Here is a 20,380-nt window from a genome sequence, read left to right on the forward strand (position 1 = left end):
CCAGTTCACTTGAATGGCAGTTCAGGGTCATCCTGTCATCCTCCATGTTGCCTCCACTTTGGCCACCGTTGCTGGGCATGAGCAGTGGATTTGTGTTTAAGTGTCTTTACACTGAACTGTCGTAGGCCACTTTGTTTACATGACCAATGATGAAATAAAAATTCACATTTTAAGGCAAGACAAGAAAAATTTCAACATAAAACCTTTTCTCTGTCTTTCAACCTTCTCCCTCCCCTCTAGTGTGCATTGTGCATCCACATTATGCGTTAACCAAATCTCCCCTATGGCAGAAATGCCTGCTCAACCATAAAGATCAATTTTTTTTCTGGTGCCAGCAATTCCTTGGAAGAAAACATTCATTTCTCAATCCTGTAAGGGGTCACAGTGACCCTCCACTCGCCCTGTAGTTGCAGACATCTTTGGTGAATTTTATGTACAATGCCAATATGCCATTTCCCTTAAAGACAGTGATGGGGGCAGAACAGGCTGGTCAGGTGACCTAGGGAGATAATGGCCTGCACCTAATGAAAGTTCTTAGCTTAAATACTTACTTATGACCGTATTAATATTGCTAGCTATATTACACATTCTGCCTATTTTATAAGGGTGTTGTTTCTTGCACATATGTGTGACAGAGCCTCCGATAAAAATGATGACTAGGCAACTTGAAACAATTACAAACATACAATCCTATAAGATCAATGATTGTAATAGTCTTAACTCTAGATATGGGAAGAAACAACAGGTGGGAACCATTTCCTGAACCATAATAGACTAGTAAGACAGGTGGTCCAGAGGCTTTTGGCTACTGTTAACAGGGCCTAGTCCAGCAACAGCACATGGAGTGGCCTATCAGTAAATTTTGCATGGCCTGGGAATGAGCATTCCTAGCACCATGTGACAAATCAGTCACAGAATGCCTCCCAAACCTTGGTCGAAATTAAGACTGAAAGGGAAGCAATTGTAAAATAAAGAATAAGCTACCGCCCAGTTCTACAAGAATCAAGTCATTAGCCACTGCAGTTGCTGACCTACAACATACCCTGAAGGAATTGAGGATGAGGATTGGGACGAGGCGCTTTTTGCTCTAAAAGTGGCAGAACCAGCCTTCAGACAGACATTTTCAAGAGAAAATCTGAACCCAGTTTCTTGCGTTTTCCAGTACTTAAGAGAACTAAAACCATTAACTAAGCTGTTAATTCCTTGTGAACAGCAGCAACCTTCTACCAAGATGTGTGCTTGATTGCACATACCCCTTCATCAAAATCACATATATGCTGGCCTCCCCTACCGCTTCGTTACAGTCCTCGAGCTTTCTGGAAGAGCTCATAATTTGGAGTATAAAACGGGGGTTTCAATGTCACACTCCATTTAACTGTGTGATTTTAAGCAAATCACCCCTAAATTCCATTTGGCCAGTCAGCTATTTACATTATATTGGAAACAATCCCGGGCCTCCTTCTGGTGGCAGATCCAGTCAGTCCTGTTTCTTAGTAAACTATAGACTGAATCATTGTAGCGAACACCAGTTAATTTGTTTATCCGTCCTGGCTTCATCAACCTGGTTTCCGGTCCCAAAGTACTGAGTACCCAACTAGTCTTTGGCTACAGTAATGGAGTGTAACAGCTGCGATTATCTCCAAAAGTCGTCTGCTCCCGTGCCTCCCTTACACGTGGAAAGACACAGCTTTAAAGAGCCCCAAGCCACTTGTCAGATTTGATCTTCAGTCGGGCCACCACCTGCCAGGGCGCGCCGGCCGGCGGAGCAGCACGTGCCCGGCTCTCGCGAGCGACCTGGCGCCCAGAACCCGACAGCCCAGCCCCGCATGACGCGCGCCGCCACGTGACCCCGCCCCCTGCCATTGGCGGGGCGGGGCCGCCGCGGTGGCGCGGGCAGGCCGATCGCGGCCTGACTTGGCTGCGGGCTGTCTACGGAACGGCTGGGAGGTTCGAGCTGTGCTGGGGGTGGACTGGCGGGCCGGGGAGGCGGGAGCTGCGGGCGTGGGCACCGCGCACGCGTGGGGAGCGGCTCCCGGATTCAGCGCGCCCGAAGGAGGGTGGCCTCGCGCCGCTCCGCGGGCAGGTGTGCTGGGGCTTCCCTGTCACGTGACCGAAGAGACCCGGGTGTGGGACGGGGGCCGGCAGACCACACCTCCTTCAGGCTGGAGGCCGGAGCGCGGGGGCGTGGCCAAAAAAGACGTGACCCTCGAGGGTCTGGCCTTGGGAGGCCCTAGGGGGGGTGTTGGGCATCCCTGGAATTAGGGGAAATTGGAGAAAACACCCAGCCTCCTATTACCATGTCAATAAGGAGTCTGGCGCCCTTGGGAACTAAGGTCCTGAGGGAGATGGAGGGGCTCGGGACTCCTGGGGGGAGCCCAGATGCGAGCTTGAAACGATGGAGTCGGGGCAAATGAGTTCAGAGGTCCTTGGGTTCTGGTCCTGGCTGCGCCCCAAGTCGCAGTGAGCGCTCCGGCAAGCCCCTGCCTTTCTGGGCCCCCAGTTCCTGGCTCACGTCCCCGGGCCTCGAGGGGCCTTCGTGGTCCGAGGCCTCACCTCTCTGGTCTGCCGTAGGATGGGCCTCTCCGCCGCGGCCCTGCTGTGGGGCCTCCCAGGGCTGCTCCTGACCATCGCCCTGCACCCGGCTCTCTCCCCGTGCCCCGCCCAGGCCTCGGTGCCCGCGCACCGGGACTACTGTGTCCTGGGTGCCGGGCCCGCGGGGCTGCAGATGGCCTACTTCCTGCAGCGGGCCGGCAGGGACTACGCCGTGTTCGAACGCGCCCCGGGACCGGGCAGCTTCTTCACGCGCTACCCCCGGCACCGCAAGCTCATCAGCATCAACAAGCGGTACACAGGCAAGGCCAACGCCGAGTTCAACCTCCGCCATGACTGGAACTCTCTGCTCAGCCACGACCCCCGGCTGCTCTTCAGACACTACTCCAACGCTTACTTCCCCGATGCCGGCGACATGGTGCGCTACCTGGGCGACTTCGCGGACCGGCTGGGGCTCCACGTGCTATACAACACAACCATTGCCCACGTCACTCTGACCAAGGATCAGCGGGCCTGGAATGGCCATTACTTCATCCTGACCGACCAGGAGGGCCAGGCATACCAGTGTAGGTAAGGAACCGGGCTCCAGAGCTCACCTGCTGAAGCCAGTGCCTTCCCTGGAAGAAGGAAACCCATTGGTTGGCCCGTAGGTGTGGGAGAAAAGAGGCATTTCTGCCCATCCTTGCTCCCACTGAAATCCAGTGCTAAGAGGTTCAGTTCAGCCGTCATTTCCCAGGTGTTTCCTAGAAATGTATGTACTCAAAGATACTTGAAAATTCTGACCATTTCTTTCCTCCAGGATTTTTCAGTCTTCAGTATCTTCACATTCACTGAAGGACTCCAAGATTGGGTATTGAGCATTGTCTGAGCTTATGCACCCACAAAACCCTTTTTGTAGAGCATCTCCTAGAACTTGTGTTCCCCAAAATACATTCTGAGAAATACTGGCAAGTGTCCAGCAAGTGTTAGACAGGCTCAGTAGGATTTCTGAACTGAATGAGAGGGAGGGCCAACAGGCAGTGCTGCCAGGATTCGGTTTTAGCTCGCTTTGACTTGGGATAAAGCTTAGCATAGTGTAGAGAACCCAAATTCAGAGTTATACGTTATACCGTGCTTGTCTAATCCTCACAAGGACCCTTTGAGGGAGGTTCACTGATCCCCATTTTACAGATGAAGAACTGAGGCTCAGAGAAGTTAAGTAACTGGTGCTGTGCCACACAGCTAATAAGGGGTGCAGCTGCCACCTGAGCTCACATCTTCCTGAGTCTGAAGCCTGTGTTCTTAACACTGTGCCCGACTGCCTCTCCGTTCCCGGCCGTCAGCCTAGCACCTGGCTCCAGGCAGGTGCTTGATCACGGTTCATCTTCTCATGCCTTTTGCCAGAGGCTCAACCTTGCTCCTTGCTTGTTACAGCCCAAGGAGAGAAGGGTTGGGCCAATTTGGACCCTCGCATCTTAGGCAGCAGTGCTACAGTGTAGGGGATTCAGATGTGAGCAAGTGGACAGGCCAGAAAGCAAGGGGCCACAGAGGCTGACCGGGCCACAGAGGCTGACCAGGCCCCTTCTCCAGGCCACCCGGTCCTGTTTTCGAAACTACCTTGTGATCAAACCATTCCTCTGCAGGCCAGCAGGGTCCAGTTCCCAGCCTGTCCACCACAGGATTGTAATCCCCACCAGTAGAAAGAGCAAGACTCTGGAATTAGGCTGACCTGTGGTCAGATTCTGGCTCTGCTATCTAAGGAGCTCTGGAGGTCGTGGGCCCACGTGGAGCCTGTATCTCCTCACCTGTTGAGCAGGCCGAATAACACCAATGCAGAGCTTCTTTGAGCAGTAAGATGAGGCAGAAAGCACTTAGTACAGGGCCTCATACAGAATCACTACTCAGCAGATTCTGCATCTGCCAGGCAAGTAAGAAAGGGGGAAGCAGAACGTCTAGTTTCATTTTCATGACTAGGGTTGTACTTGGTGAGGCTGCCACGTTCAAAATTATGAATTAGTCCATTTCTCATGGCGTCACCCTCTCCAAAGTCAGAAAGTAAAACTAATTCTCACATTTGGTATAATCCCAGGAAGGTGTAAAGGAAACTGCACCCACTGGATCACTCAGTGAGAGGCCAGGGTAAGGTCTCAGATGCACTGGGACAGGTCAGGAGTGGGTGAATAAATGAACAACCTGCTTTCTTTTAGGAGCCAGCAGTCTGGGTGAGGCGGGCGAGCCAGACAGCAGGTCCAAAGAGGGATTTTTCACTTCCTGGTCTCATAGCTAAGAGGCCAAGCCATCCTCCCTCTGTCCCCCCCCACAGCGTCCTTCTCGTGGCCACTGGCTTGTCAGTCCCCAACCAGGTTGACTTCCCTGGCTCCGAATACGTGGATGGTTATGAGTCCGTGTCCGTGGATCCCAAGGACTTCGTGGGTCACAATGTGCTGATCCTGGGCCGAGGAAACTCGGCCTTTGAGACGGCAGAGAACATCTTGGGTGTCACCAACTTTATCCACATGCTGAGCCGCTCCCGGGTCCGGCTCTCCTGGGCCACCCACTACGTCGGCGACCTCAGGTATGCTGGGCAGGTACTGTGTGTGCTGTGCTGCCAGCCCCTGACCCCCCGCCCGACTAACCACCCTGGCCCCTGAGGCTTCCTTACCCAGCACAGACTTCTTTCTCTCTCCTGACATTCCCCTTGGGCCCCAGGGCCATCAACAATGGCCTGTTGGACACCTACCAACTGAAGTCCCTGGACGGGCTGCTCGAGTCTGACCTGACAGATCTGGCCGTTGTGAAGGACCATGAGGGCAAGTTCCACGTCACCCTGAAGTTCTTCCTGGAGGAAGGCAACCAGAGTGCCGACGCCGTCCCCCTCCCCCAGGACGATAACGACAACTTCGCCTTGCGCGTGGCCTACGACCGGGTCATCCGCTGCCTGGGCTGGAACTTCGACTTCTCCATTTTCAGCAAGTGAGTCCGAACAGAGGGGAGGAGCTGGATATCTCAGCAAAGCCCTCTGGTCAAGGCCCAGGTGGACAAGGAGACGCCAGAGGGCTTGAACAGATCCTCCTGTGCCATCAGGTCACACAGGGACCCAGAGCCCAGCCTCCAGTGAGGCTTGTATCCTGGCTCTGTCCCTGACCCACCACCACATCTTTAACATGAACCTCAGTTACTCTGTCTGTTAAATGGACATCATCATACCTGCCTCCTGAGGTCATGGTGTGGTTTAAATTTGAGCAGGAATGTAAGCACTTAGCTCAGTGCCAAGGCTGTAAAAAGTGTTTCATACATAGCAGCGATTTTTATTCACAGCCCTTTCCACTCACAGGTCCCTCCGACTCTCTGCAGGGGGTGAGCTCAGCAAGAAGTACCCCCTGGTCAAAGCCAGCTATGAGTCCAAAGGGAGCCGGGGCCTCTTTGTCCTGGGGACTGCCAGCCACTCCGTGGATTACCGGAAATCTGCTGGGGGCTTCATCCATGGATTCCGATACACAGGTGAGCCCGGCAGAGAGGGCCGCTGTCCCCAGGGTTTGTAAAGACATGCCTGATTCCCTTAAAGCAGCCTTAACAGCAGTTGATTGTCATAAATTCCCTGTAGGGCAGGCAGCAGTGGGTTTTCGTGGTCTGAGGACACATCTAGAGAAGTACCAGATAAGGGGTAAAAGTAAGTACATCTGGGGATGGCGTGTTACCCGCATCACCATGATTGGCAAGGATGCTGAGCTTGGGACTGCTAACCTGGGGAAGCAGCTGCATGGTCTCAGGGGTGAGGTTTCATAACCTCCCTAAGCCTCTGTTGGCCCTCCCAGATGTCAGAGTTGTAAATGAGGTGAATTCTTCACTCCATAGAGCTGTTGTAAGGACTAAATAAGGTAATATCTGGAGACCGTGGAGCTGTGAAGCATTACGTACACATAGACTCTTTGGGTACCAACAAATTTCAATAAAAGTTGCAACTAGATTATATCAGCTCTTTTTCAAAACTCTCAGTCTTAGTACTAAGGGTACCAATTTTCTGCGCTCTGGGTAGCCCATTGGATGGGTGCTTTATTGCATGACGAGTGTTACATGGGCCAGTTAATTTGACCATAAAAACACCATAAGGGGGCTTCCCTGGTGGCGCAGTGGTTGAGAGTCTGCCTGCCAATGCAGGGGACACGGGATCGTGCCCCAGTCTGGGAAGATCCCACATGCCACAGAGCGGCTGGGCCCGTGAGCCATGGCCGCTGAGCCTGCGCGTCCAGAGCCTGTGCTCCGCAACGGGAGAGGCCACAACAGTGAGAGGCCCGCATACCGCAAAAAAAAAAAAAAAACCATAAGGGTCCTTCATCCTGATGTTTCTGTATTTAATGTGATGCCTCACTTGCCTTAATGCTACTATTTGCATTTCACTCCCCTTCCAGTTTGACAGGGAAAGATAATCATGCTTTGCTGTTGATTTCCAGGCGATATGTTTTATACCCTTTGCATGTTGTCAGGGAAAGAAACCGAGAATGTTAGCTGTCTGTTCACCAAAATATTTGCAAATGGAACACACACACATACACAGAATGGGAAGAGTCTGTCTCTCTAGCTGTGTCCCCAGCAAGAAACCCTCCTCACGTTCCCGTGCATGTCACCCCTCCTGCACCTGCTGTCCCGACAGGTACTGCCCCATCCCTCTTGCTTCCCTCTGTCCCCTCATCCTTCCCCAGCTCACATTCTTAACTCTCCCAACAGCCCCATAAGAGACATCTTGTTATTTCAACTCCATTTTTCATAGAAGGAAACGGGGGCACAGAGAAGTTAAGTCACTTACCCAAAGTCACCCAGCCAGTGGATGGCAGAGGTGGCATTTGAATCCACACCTGTCTGACTTTGAGGCTCCCAGCTGACCACTAAGCTTCAGGCAAATGGGAAACAATCCTGGATGGACAGGCCACCAAGAGCTGTGGTCACTCCTACTAGCTGGGGACCCCACTAGAGGGAGGGGCAGTGTGGCTGTACACAGTACATCCTGCCCGACCTTGCCCATCATTCAGCTGAAAAAAAGGTCCCCAAGGGAGACAAGTAGAAAACAGCAAGGCAGAGTAAAGCAAGATGAAAGATGGTAACCTCAGAAGGTAGGGCCTGCTGGGAACCCTGCCCCTCCCCCTCCTGTCTCTCTCCAGTCCATCCCAGCCTCACTTGCCTGACTTGGGACCTCTTGGTCTCTCTTGACTGGTCTTCCTGCCATTGGTCCCTCTGGCTTCCCAGCCAGCTACTCCGGTACCCACCAGAACACTGTTCTTTAAACAGAAAAACCTCCAGAGGCTCCCCAGCCAGGTCCTCAGCATGGCATCCAGGGTTTTGTGCAGCAGCCGGCACCAGCTCTCCTGCCCAGCCTGGCCCTCGCCTCCTTTTCAGAATGTGCCAGGTTCTCAAGGTTTTATGTCTTTGCACCCATGCTTCTGTTGTCAGGCCCCCTTCCCACCCTTCCCTAGCTGTGTAATTCCTCATCCTTTCACAAAACGCAGCATAACCTTGTTTCCTCTAGAGACCCAGATGTCTGTCTGTCTGTCTCGTGAGGCTGAACATCTTTCCTGTGACCGTTGGTCGACCCAGTCTCCCATCACGTGAACTGTCTGTCTGTGTCCTCGCTGTTACCGGATTTGGGTGTTGTGTTGATTCATTTCGAGGAGCAGGCACCTGTGTGTGGTGCCCCAGTGTCACCACTGAGTAAGGGCAGCCGCAGGTACACAGAAACTGTCCCCCTGTTGTTTGAGATAGCTGTTGCTTTTCTAGCCTTCCAGAAATATACAGAGCATCTCAACGTAGAACTTAGTAACAGATGTGGGTTTCGGCTGTGAACGAGAAGGAGCAGTCAGAGGGTTTCCATTTGGGAGTCTCCCATAGACATGGGGACTGTGGGGTGGGGAGAGATGGCAGAGGAAGGCTCTGGGTCTGGTTTGGACGCATCACATGTGAGGTGACAATGGCAGGACTTCCATAGGCAGGTGGCCTAAAGCAGAAGCGGGCAGTCTCGGGCCTGGGGACCAAATCCAGCCGCGCCCGTTCATTTCGCGGTCCTCCATGGCTGCTTTCCCACCAGAGGCAGAATTGAGTCAAGTGGGAGAGACCGTCTGGGCTGCAAAGCCAGAAACACTTGCCATCCAGCCCTTTTCAGAACACACGTGCGGACCCTGCTCTAAAGGCACCTTCTTGGAGCCGTGCAATACAAGCGTGTCCTGAGTGCAGAGCTGGTGGGGGGGCTCTGCGTCCCTCCCCCCGCCGCCCCCCGCCCCGCCGCGGAGGTGAAAGATAGCATCTTAAGGGCAGCATGCCATTCCTCTCTCTGGCCATTTCAGTGCGTGCTGTCCACCGGCTGCTGGAGCAGCGTCATCACGGCGTCACCTGGCCCTCCACTGAGCACCCCATCACACAGCTGGCCAGTGCCATCATCCGGCGCGTCAACGAGGCTTCTGGGCTCTACCAGATGTTCAGTGTGCTGGCCGACGTGGTCCTGTTGAAGGAGTGAGTAGTCCAGCCCTCGCCTTCCCACTGCCCCTCCCCCTCGCACGCCGTCGTATTCTTCTCTTCCTGTTGCACGTGTGGAAGAGCCCAGTGGTTCTTTCCTAAGATGAAGATGGCAGGTGGGGTGGGCAGGGAGGGCGGGGATCAGTCTATTCTGGGGAAATCAGTGAAATCAGCACCACAAGCTCTACTGACAGACAGACAGACAAGACGTGAGTGTGACTGCAGCTTTGCCACTTTCCACCAGTGTGATCTGGGGCAAGTTAGTTAGCCTCTCTGAGCCTTTCTCTCATCTGAAAAATAGAGCTAATAATACCTACCTTGCAGGACTGTAGGAAGGAGTAAAGGTAACTGGTAGAAAAGCATCTGGTACCAAACAGATGAGCAGTGAACTGCAGTGATGACGGGTCGCCACCTGCGTGGGTTTAAGAGCTCCTTGGGCCAGACCATGTCGGCTCCTTATCAATCAAGTGGAGCAGCAGGTCACAGAGGATGCTCCCTGAGGAAGAAACTACGCAGAGCAGGGAAGGGGGAAGAGCTGGGGGTGGTGAGCAGTGGGGCTGGTTCTGAAAGGACACGGGGCAGGTGAGACACCTCAGAGGGAACAGCCTGCTGCAAAGCCAGTGAGTGCAGCAGCACATCGAGTTCAGGGACATGCGGGAAACTCAGCGGTGCTCAGAGCAAAACCCCCATCACCCTTCACTCCTCTCTCTTTCATACCCATTCACCGCATTCACAGCATCCGTAGGTCCCATCAGCTCTACCTTCAAACTGTGTCTAGAATCTGCCTCTCACTAGCCCCTCCCCCCACTGCCACCTTGGTCTGGACCATGAGCATCTTTCACCTGCACTGAGATAGCAGCCTCTCACCTTTGACCCCATGGTCTGCTCTCAACATGGTGGCCGGAGTGATTCTTTTTTTTTTTGGCTGCTGGTGCGTGTGGGCTTTTTCTAGTTGTGGCGAGTTGGGGCTACTCTTCGTTGTGGAGCATGGGCTCTCGGCATGCAGGCTTCAGTACTTGTGGCACGCAGGCTCAGTAGTTGTGGCTCGCGGGCTCTAGAGCGCAGGCTCAGTTGTTGTGGCGCACGGGCTTAGTTGCTCTGTGGCATGTGGAGTCTTCCCGGACCAAGGCTGTGTCCCCTGCCTTGGCAGGCGGATTCTTAACCACTGTGCCACCAGGGAAGATCCAGAGTGATTCTTTTAAAACTTGAATCACTAGAATTCAGTTCTGTTCACTATCTTCCCAAGGCCCACAACTTCCCTTCCCAGCCCAGATGACACCCGACATTCCCATCGTGGCACACACGGCCCTCCTCGACCTGCCCCCGCCGACTTCCCCTCCCCTCCCCCTCGGCTCCACTCCTGCCACACTGGCCTTCTTCCTGTCCCTTGAACATGCCAAGGTGTTCACTCACTCCTAGGGCTTCTCCATCACTGGTCTCTCAGCCTGGCTCACCCTCTCCCTAGATACCCACTCAGGTTACTCAGCCTCTTCTGTCTTCTCTCCCCAGTGTAAGTCAGGGCTCAGCTGTAACAGTAATATTCAAGTGAGACGCGCCGGCCTGATCAGTGTCTGTACGCTGTTTGCCGGGCACTTCTAGGCAGGAGAGGCAGGCGCACGCACACACCACACATGCACGCACAAGCCTGTCACCTCTGCCGCAGCACTCAGGGTCTTACCCCAGCCGTGTTGCCCCTGTCCCCAGGAATGCCACTGCTTTTGAGTACCTGGAGGAGTTCCCCATGCAGATGCTGGCCCAGCTGGAGACCATCACAGGAAGAAGGGCAAGGCACGGGCTCTTCGTCATCAATATGGAGTACGGCCGGAATTTCTCTGGGCCTGACAAGGACGTCTTCTTTTATGACCGCTCTGTGGGGCACACGGAAGACGCCTGGCTGTCTAACTTCCTCCATCCTGTCATCTACTACTACAGGCACCTCCCCACCGGTGAGCTGGGTCTCCGCTCTCCCCCGAGCGAGGGCACTCCTCGGACCCCAGCGCCATCAAGCTGTCATGCAGCACCCTCAGCTGACAGAAGGGGGGCCGCTAGGGGCTCTGCCTAGAGCCTAAACAGGGCAGATGGTCCAAGAACGATAAATGCTATTCCCGGATTCTGGCCCCCACATCGACCTGGGCAGGCCACGTGTGGAGCGGCGTGATCGCCTCCAGGCACCACGTCGTCAGAGGGGCACTGTTGTTGCTGTCTCCAAAGGAGGCTGACCGTGGAGTGGGGAGCGGGGATCTGGGGACTGACTCTTAGAAGGAACAGGAAAGGGAAGGGGAACTGGTTAGCACAGGAGGGGAGCAGGAGAGCTGCGCAGTGTTCCCAAGGCCGTCCTTTCCTCGCTGTGTGACCTTGGACCATTACTTAACCCCGCTGAGTCTCAGCTTGCTCGGGTGTGAAATGGGGGTGGCCACGGTACCCTCCTTGTAGGATGAGGGTTAATGAGATGATACAGCACAATGCCAGCGTGGTGCCCGGCACGGAGTAGCTACCGAATGATGACCAACCTGGGGAACACGACTCCTGCTTCCAAACTTGAAGGGGTGTCCCCTGGAAGAGGATGATCTAAAAATAGAGGTCGTGGGCTTCCCTGGTGGCGCAGTGGTTGAGAGTCCGCCTGCCAATGCAGGGGATACGGGTTCATGCCCCGGTTCGGGAAGATCCCACATGCCGCGGAGCGGCTGGGCCTGTGAGCCATGGCCGCTGAGCCTGCGTGTTTGGAGCCTGTGCGTCTGGAGCCTGTGCTCCTCAACGGGAGAGGCCACAACAGTAAGAGGCCTGCGTACCGCAAAAAAAAATAAAAATAAAAATAAAAATAGAGGTCGTTCCAAAGGGCGGAGGTAGTGGCAACAGGTAGAAATGACAGGAGCGCAGGCTGACGTTCACTCTAAAGGAGCAGCGCATCGTGAAAGCTGCTGAGGGTGGGAAGGGCCACCTCCTGGAGCCTCCCGATGCAGGGATGGCCGTGGCTTAGTGCCCCGTGGCAGGGACACACAGAAGGGCACCCACCAGGTAGGAAACTGGACTAGAGGGGCCCTAAGGCCCCTTGGATGCAGGACTCCGAGTCTCCTCACAGAAAGGCCAGTTTCAGAGCAGCCACAATAGACCTCAGCTCACGTAAGTCTTAGAAGCAAACCAAGTTCAAGTGACTGGTCTTAGTTCTGCCCGCTGACAGTGCAGGGTTTGAGTCTAGTCTAGTCCCTCTCCCTCACGTCCACCTTCCAGACATTTGGAAGGACAGCTGAACAGGCTGACCGTGGCCCATGCTAGAGGTGCATCAGGAAGGCTGAGCGCGAGGGGCTGGGGGGCAGGCACCTGGGATGTGGCCCCGGGAATGGAAGCCCCGCGCTCGGCTCTGACATGACGCCCTTTCTCCTCCCCACAGAGCAGGAGATGAGGTTCCGCCCCACAGGCTGGCCTCTTCCGCGGCCCACGGCCATCCACCACATCGTGGAAGATTTCCTGACAGACTGGACGGCCCCGGTGGGGCACATTCTGCCCCTGAGGCGCTTCCTGGAGAACTGCTTGGACACCGATCTCCGGAGCTTCTATGCAGGTAACTTAAGTTTCCCGAAGGACAAAGGGGCTGAGCTGGAGGGTGAAGACGACCAGGTAGATCCGTGCCCTGTGGAACTTTAGGATGTGCGTCTAGAAACCCAGACCCAAGACTTGCATCTTCTACCACGGGAGGACTCGGCGTTCACAGAAACCCCCTCCCAGTACAGCACACCTGCAAACACTGGATAAAATGTCTTTTTTAAAAAACTGGCAGGAAAATAAGGGAACTCCCCAGAGGCCAAACACCAAGAAAAGCACAAACCCACCGCTGGATGAGAGATACCTGCTGGTTGTCAGTGGCCTAGAGCCCGGGTAACTGACCAGCACTTGGAGCTGGGAAGACGAGGCTGGAGCAGGGTAGGATGTCTGTACAGAGACCTTTAAATAGAGCTGGGATCTCAATAGGTAAAATAGAAGGCAGAAAGCACTCCCGAGAGAGAGAGGAGACGCACGCTTTTTGGCTCTGGGTAGACTGGGGGGATAATCTCCCCTGAGAATTTCCATCCACTAGGCCTCACTCATATGAGTTTGGGGCCAAAGTTCACACTATCGTTGTGGTGCAGAAATCACAGAAGTCAATGTGAGTCTTCTGTGAGGACACATACCTTACAACTAGGCCTCAAAGAATTCCCCCAGATAAAGTTCCCAGGAACATGAACTCCCAAGCAGAAATCACTTAACACATAAGGATACAAACTACCATGAGGGAGTGTCAGCAGAAGCAACACACTGTAGGATGAAACCTACAGAGACTGTGGGAAATGGAATGGTCAGAGAGAGGATGTAAAGTATGTCCAAAATCTATAAGTAAATAAAAGATGACTGAAAATAGAATGAAAGGGTAGGACTACCAAAATTGACTGGGCAGATTTGAGAAAGGTCCAAATAGAACTTCTGGAAATGAAAATATAAATTTGTAATTGGAACCTCAATGTCAAGGTTAGTAGCACATTAGACAGAGATGAAGGGAAAATTGGTGAACTGGATGGAAGATAGCTTTGACAGTCAAACCCAAAGAGGGACCTGGGGAGAGAAGTCTCATGATCCACAGGAAGAACTGACCAAAACAAGCCAAATTTTTGTCTTTTTTTTTTAACCCCCTGAATTACCAGGATACCCACTCCTTTTTTCTGTCCAGCAAACATCTGTTGAACAGTGACTGTATATCACGCACTATTCATATCAAACCAGGTTAGAGACGGTCAGTCCTCGGCCTACGGGTCAGAGAGCAAGTGTCCTTCTTTCATCCCTCAGTCTACCTTGAAATAAAAATGCATATATTAAGGGAGATGGCTTAAAACAATACTTTAAGTTAATAGTCTAAATGTGTGTAGATGCTCAAACAGGGGTAATTCATAGAGCAGAGCTAAGCAGCTTTGAAGTACTAGCATTCTGCAGACATAAACTCTGACCGTACACTTACACATGAAATTACCCACTGTAGGTCTAGAGACCTCAGCTGCAAAACCTCTGTCTGTTTCTCGAGGTTTCAGGAGTACACAGAGATGCCAGTGCCTGTTAGGGAGTGTACTCCTCCCCTGAGTTACGGCTCCTGCCGACCCAGCATCACAGGCCCTGCAGCCTCCTGGCTCCTACTCCCTAGATATACTCAACAGTACAAGCCACTGAGTGTCACTGCCTTGAACTTGAAGGAATCGTCCCCACAAAGGGCCAGCTGGCAGAGGGTGGGCTTTCCCTCCACCCGGTTAGTGGATGTGCAGCCGCTAGTTCTGGACCCGGATCTGCCGGGCTTCTCCACCCCCTGGCCCCTGCAGAAGGGGTGACGTATGTCATAGGAGGAGGTGCTTGCCGAAAGGCCACCTCACTGCCCCTCTCCGTCCTCTCCCATATCTGCTGCCGTCCCTGCTCAGAGAGGGTGGTCATGGACCATTCTGGCAGGGGCCCTCTGTACTACAAGTCAGAGGTAAGGTAGGAAATAGTTTTCCTGTGGCACCTCACAGCCTGATCACTCATGTGAGCCTTACAGCATCCTTTGGTAATGTGCCCATTCACTGAGGCAAGAGACCCAAGATGGTTTTCTGACAGACACTCCATCTTCCCATCTTGTCTCTAAATCCCTTAGAAGATTGAGCCCACCTCTGTTTCATCCTTTCTATTCTTTAAGTCAAAGTTATATAAGTACTTGGCTAAAAGGTTTTTTTACCCACTTCCATTCCCATTCCCCAGAAGGAATGACTTCTAGCTCTTCTGGTTGTCTCTTAATATTTCTGAATAACACATATCCACAGCTCTTTCTTCATTGATCAGATTTGACCTCCACAGCAACCTTCTGCTGTGGCACAGACGAGGGTCTAGCGGTTTTATCTTTACGTCCCCCACAGTGCTTAGAATCATGCTTTACATACAGTATCTGCAGCTCAGACATTGTTGAGGGGATAAATCCTTGCAGGGAACTCTGAGCTCAAAATGGAACTGACCACCAAGTTCGCAGCCCCCCCGGGGTGGCTCCCGGAAGAGAAGGCTGAGGGCTGCTCCTGGGTGGCTGAGCCCCCACCCCGCTGGCGCCACGCACAGCAGCATGCGGGCCTCCCACCTCTGGGAGCTGAGCCGTCTCTTTGGTTTGCTTTCCTTTGGAGCCTTGTTTTTCCAAAATGTTGAGGCGGCCTCCCAGCCTTGGAACCTCAGGGAGGGATGAGATCCACGGCTACCCAGGTCAGACGTGAGATACCCAGAAAAGTCAGCTCCCAGGCTCAGGGGATGGAGGGAACCGGGTGAGGCCCCTGGGGCATTGGCACCCCCTCCCCTTGCACCTCTCCCCACACCTCTCAGCCCGATCTCCTCTTGCTTTTGTGCAGAGTCCTGTTTCCTGTTCGCCCTAACACGCCAGAAGCTGCCACCCTTTTGCCAGCAGGGGTACCTGAGAACACAGGGGCTCGTGGGGACTGAGAGCCTCCGCCAGCACGGCGTGGAGAGCGGGCTCCTGTGGGACTATGCCACTGTGGGCCGGAGAGACAGCGGCCAGCAACCTGGCAACCACGGGCCAGGACAGCACCCTCTGGCTCCAGGGCCTCCGGTCTCGCCCTTCGACAGCAACAAAGAGGAGCTCTGATGGCCAGGCTTCTCCCGCCCAGGCCCACAGTCGGCCCTGCTCTTCCCCCACAGTTCAGTGCTCCCACCGACCTGATTGCCAGAGACACCTCAGATCATCGCAGTGACCACACCAAAGCCACATGGAGGGCGCGTTAAGGGCTGAAGGGCGGCCACTCGGTGGTCTCCCCTCCTGTTCGGTTCAGGGGTGCCTGGGAAGTGGGGTCTAGGTGAAGCATCTTCTACCAGATGGAAGGGAGCTGCCTTCCACACCGGACTTGTCTGCAAATGAGCTGTCACGGAGCACCGGGCTGGCCTCAGTTCTGTCCCCATCAAGTGCCCAGTGGTTCCTTTTCCTTCCAGTTGTCGACTTAAAAAATATTCACAACCTAAAAGTTGAGAGTTACGTTTTCTTCAGCGGGAATTCTTAAGACTTCAAACCCAGGAGGCAGCATCTCAAGTAACCCTGAAAGAACTGCTCCGATGAGGTGACGGGGGAGCCGGGTTATACAGAAGTTTTGCAACAGGGCAGGTGGTCTGAACATCAAAAGATGGTTAATTAAAGAAAATCAGATATCCCAAGTTTAGGAACTTAGTGCTTTTCTGTGTTTGGGAAGATGCAAGAGTCTGGGCTCACTGAAGTCTTTCCTTTGATCTGCACCTCAGCTGTCTTGGGCCAGTATCCTATGTTTTCACATCCTGAGTTTCCTCAGGGCTCACCAGCTCATGTCAGTGGTGGCTGCAATCACTGATGAGTGTGGCATCCTTTGTTTACTGATACAGTGGGAAATACTCCATTTCTCAGATCCTCCTCTTGTTTGGAAATTTGACCAATATTTGGGAGACGTTTCATGACCAGATTTTGTCCCACGGCACTGGGAGGCGCATCCCAGATCAGGTGAAAATTCTTGTTGATGTGTCACTCCAGGTGCTAGTTTCCAGATTAGGCCCTGTTGATAATTAAAGATTCTCTGGATCGTCTGTCTTACTAGTCTATTATGATCTAGGAAATGTTTTCCCTTTTTGCTCCTTCCCGTACCTAGAATCACACTATTACAGTTATCCTATAAGAGTCATAAATGTGATCTGTTTCCTCAAGATGTTTAGCCATCATCAATTTTGTTGGAGGCCTGGTTACACACTGGGTACTGTAAGGGACAACAATCTTATAAAATAGACAGGATATAAGTAATGCAGCTAGTAATATTGACAAAGTCTTAGTGCATCAGGGAGACACGAAGTATAAACAATTTGGAAAGAAAGAACAAATTAAAACAATTATTAGTATAACTAGTTGTAATCCAGTTGCAATAAACCATCAAGTCCACAGGAGGGCCAGCTGGAGAGGCCAAATTTTGGCAGGAACAGGTAGAGAGAAAAAGATAAATGTTTCATTTTTGTTTACAAAGGTATACCTTATCAACTTGTACATCATAGCATAAGAGAAAAGGTTTTTTTTGAAAAAGATTAAAGCTAGTATATTTCCCAAAGTCATAAAGTTATAAATCATATTCATCAGTTCCTTCAGTCCCATGTAATTGATTCCTGTTGATCTGGATGAAGTAATCAGGTTTTGAGTTTTGTCATTTGTTACAGAGTTCAGTGGTATTATCTAAAGGCAATCAGAAACTTATATTTGGGGACTTCCCTCCCTGGTGGCACAGTGGTTAAGAATACTGCTGCCAGTGCCAGGGACATGGGTTTGAGCCCTGGTCAAGGAAGATCCCACATGCCATGGAGCAGCTAAGCCCATGCACCACAACTACTGAGCCTGTGCTCTAGAGCCTGCAAGCCACAACTACTGAGCCTACGTGCCACCAACTACTGAAGCCTGTGCACCTAGAGCTCATGCTCTGCGGCAAGAGAAGCCACCGCAGTGAGAAGCCTGCGCACCGCAACGAAGAGTAGCCCCTGCTCGCCGCAACTAGAGAAACCCACGTGCAGCAACGAAGACCCAATGCAGCCAAAAATAAATTAATTTAAAAAAAAAGAAACTTGTATTTGTTTTTTATGAGTCTTCTTAAAAATCTTCATTTTGTAAAAGCATCAGGACAAAACTTAAAATAGCATGGTTAAAGATCTGAGTACAATGCAATTGGCAGGAAACTTGGATATTTCTGTGACATAGCACTAGGATAATAACTAGAATTATGACTGATAACATTATATCAGGGCATATCAGATGTTAGGGATTCCATATAAATTTTGGAATATCTATATTAATGACATTTATCCATACACTGTAACCTAAGGTTCATCTCCAATCACTTGACAATGTCTCCGAAGTAAACATACCAGATAAACTTAATTAGTTTAACATTCATCTTTGAGATGTCTCAGGATGTTCCTTCAAAGCATCCCAGAGTCAGCCGTAGGCTAAAAGAGCTTTAGTTGGATTTTAATATTTGGGAAGTTTGTTAAAAATATCAAAAATGTTTTAAAACACAACAGAATCACAGATCACTGTGAATCAGTACTTACTCATTTAACCAAAATTTTAAAAAAAGCCAAATACAGATCACTTAAGGGCACAGGAACTCACACAATCTGTTATCAAAAAGGAGCACTCTAACAGAGAAATCAAATTCCAGTCTTGTATTAGCTTACTTAACAAAATCCATTTACTTAGCTAACTTAAATCTAAATTTAGTTAATCCTGACCACGCATAAACTTTCTCAGGGTTTCTTTCCACAACGGTTTATCACTTTCTGTATCCATATCATCCTGTCCCTTATTTTTCCATCTAAATAAAACCAACTGGCTCTGAGATATACTTACTTTTTCCTCAATAAAACATAATCCCATTCCTCATACCTTCTTTACTGAAAACACACATTCTACTTTCCTACTGTACACTGAAATGTTTCCGTTTTATTCCTATTAGCTTTAATTATATGTTTAAATGAGAATTCTCAACTCTTAAAAACCTTAATTTCTAGTGAAAACTAAAAAGTAAGCAATTCTGAACTGTCTTTTATGTTAGCATTCTGTAGGTTGGTGAACATAAATACCAGTGATAATTTCTAAAAACATTCATTTTCTTATAGAGAACATCTCAAGGTGGCACTATTTTTACTAATAGTCCTAAATGCCTTTAGTTTCCCTATTTAGTAATTGATGTCTCAGTATCTTTTTTTTTTTTTTGGAAGTTAGCTATTCAAAAAACTTCCATCACTTAAATTAGCACAACTCTAGAACTTTAAGTTACCAAATATCTGGAAAGATCATCTTAAGTAGACATTTCTAAAATATAATTATTTTTAAAGAGTTTACCCAAAAGCTCTTATCATTTACATTTAAAGTCTCATCACATCAAGTTATTTTTCTTGTAACATATAATAATGTCTTATTTGACTTCTATTAAACCTAGGTACAATACAGTATCATACTTAATGTTGGTGACTCTAAAGCAGCGGTCCCCAAATTTTTTGGCACCAGGGACCAGTTTCGTGGAAGACAATTTTTCCACCACCTGGGGGTGGAGGGGGAATGAGAGCCAAGGGGAGCAGCAGATGAAGCTTCGCTCGTCCACCCGCCACTCACCTCCTGCTGTGTGCCCCGGTTCCTAACAGGCCCTGGACTGGTACTGGTCTGTGGCCCCGGGCGTTGGGGACCCCTGCTCTAAAGACATGTCTATATTGATTACATCAACAAACAAACTTTAATACCAGGAATCAACTTAATGTTGACTATTTCCCTAGTTCACATGAACCTGAGAGTCATTTTGGCTGGTTTCTCTATTTGTAAGCGCTTTCTTTTAAATTAGAGCTCTTTATAAATTCAATTTTGATAATACTTCCCAGAGGTAGAGATATCTCATATGTATAATGTGTACACAGATATATGATATAGACAGGCAAAACGAGATTTCATGGCTTTACTTAAAAACTTAGTTATGAATCAGGTATTACACTATAAACTTACTAGTTTACAAAGAACAGTTGGAATACATTAAAGTTGCTTACTTAGATGACCAAGGCTTTACTATTTGTAAAGTTTGGCTGAGGGAGCACTCCCAGCGGTTTGAATTTTTAAATTGCCACTGTCATTTTTTTCTTCCTTGGTTTCAGGTCTTGCCATGAGGCAGGAGATAGATGGGCTCCAGGTTAGACATTTACAACTGGTCTCCTGTTTACATTTCATAGGGCAGGAAAAGTGGACTTCAGCCTGGACACTTACAACTAGCCTCCTGTTTGCATTTCCTGAGACAGGAGATAGGTGGGCTCCAGGTTAGGCATTTACGACCAGCCTCCTGTTTGCCCTCTAAAATGGAAGTAACAACAAGAACGGGGTTAATAGCCAGGCTGGGTCTCTTGTGGACGCCTTAAGACAACAGTCATGGCAGGAACAAAGGGGGCAAAACCTTGTCTGAGTAAAGGATCAAGAGATCACATATCCCGCCCCCAACCCGCCCCCGCCCGAGGCAAGGGAGACACTACACATGCGCAGAAAGGCTCCTTGGGGGTCCAAAGTCAGGGGACAATGCCAGGCCATCATGAGCCTTGCTTCTCCCAGACGCCTTTGCCTGGAGATCCATCTTGGCTGAGAGGTGCGTTTGCACCTGGGGGGAGGGTCCTGAAACAAATTAGCCATGGGGGAAAAACAAGACGTTTGGCCAGAAGGAAGACAAACACCCGGAAGAACTCCCTACGTAAATGGCTTTACCGCCTCTTTACTGCACTCCTCCTCCTTAGTGGGGAGGCCCACACCCCTTCTCTCCGGGTGTGCAGCTCTGCCTTC

The 20,380-nt window shown here is 51.0% G+C and overlaps 1 protein-coding gene across 2 annotated transcripts; it reads left to right on the forward strand.

Annotated features, from left to right (window-relative positions):
• The first annotated feature begins 1,876 nt into the window (after positions 1 to 1,876).
• FOXRED2 (FAD dependent oxidoreductase domain containing 2) lies at positions 1,877 to 17,714 on the forward strand. 2 transcript variants are annotated; one of them, XM_081250347.1, is made up of 9 exons: positions 1,877 to 1,947; positions 2,572 to 3,120; positions 4,853 to 5,104; positions 5,239 to 5,502; positions 5,864 to 6,030; positions 8,862 to 9,027; positions 10,735 to 10,976; positions 12,419 to 12,589; positions 15,408 to 17,714. In XM_081250347.1, the coding sequence occupies exons 2-9, from the start codon at positions 2,573 to 2,575 to the stop codon at positions 15,659 to 15,661; spliced, it is 2,064 nt and encodes a 687-aa protein (XP_081106473.1). In that variant the 5' UTR covers positions 1,877 to 1,947; position 2,572; the 3' UTR covers positions 15,662 to 17,714. The 2 variants fall into 2 exon arrangements, with proteins under 2 accessions (XP_081106473.1, XP_081106472.1); XM_081250346.1 differs by lacking the exon at positions 1,877 to 1,947 and adding an exon at positions 1,954 to 2,083.
• The last annotated feature ends 2,666 nt before the right edge of the window (positions 17,715 to 20,380 follow it).

This window comes from Mesoplodon bidens, assembly GCF_964165515.1.
Source record: "Mesoplodon bidens genome assembly, chromosome: 11".
Lineage (NCBI taxonomy): Eukaryota > Metazoa > Chordata > Mammalia > Artiodactyla > Ziphiidae > Mesoplodon > Mesoplodon bidens.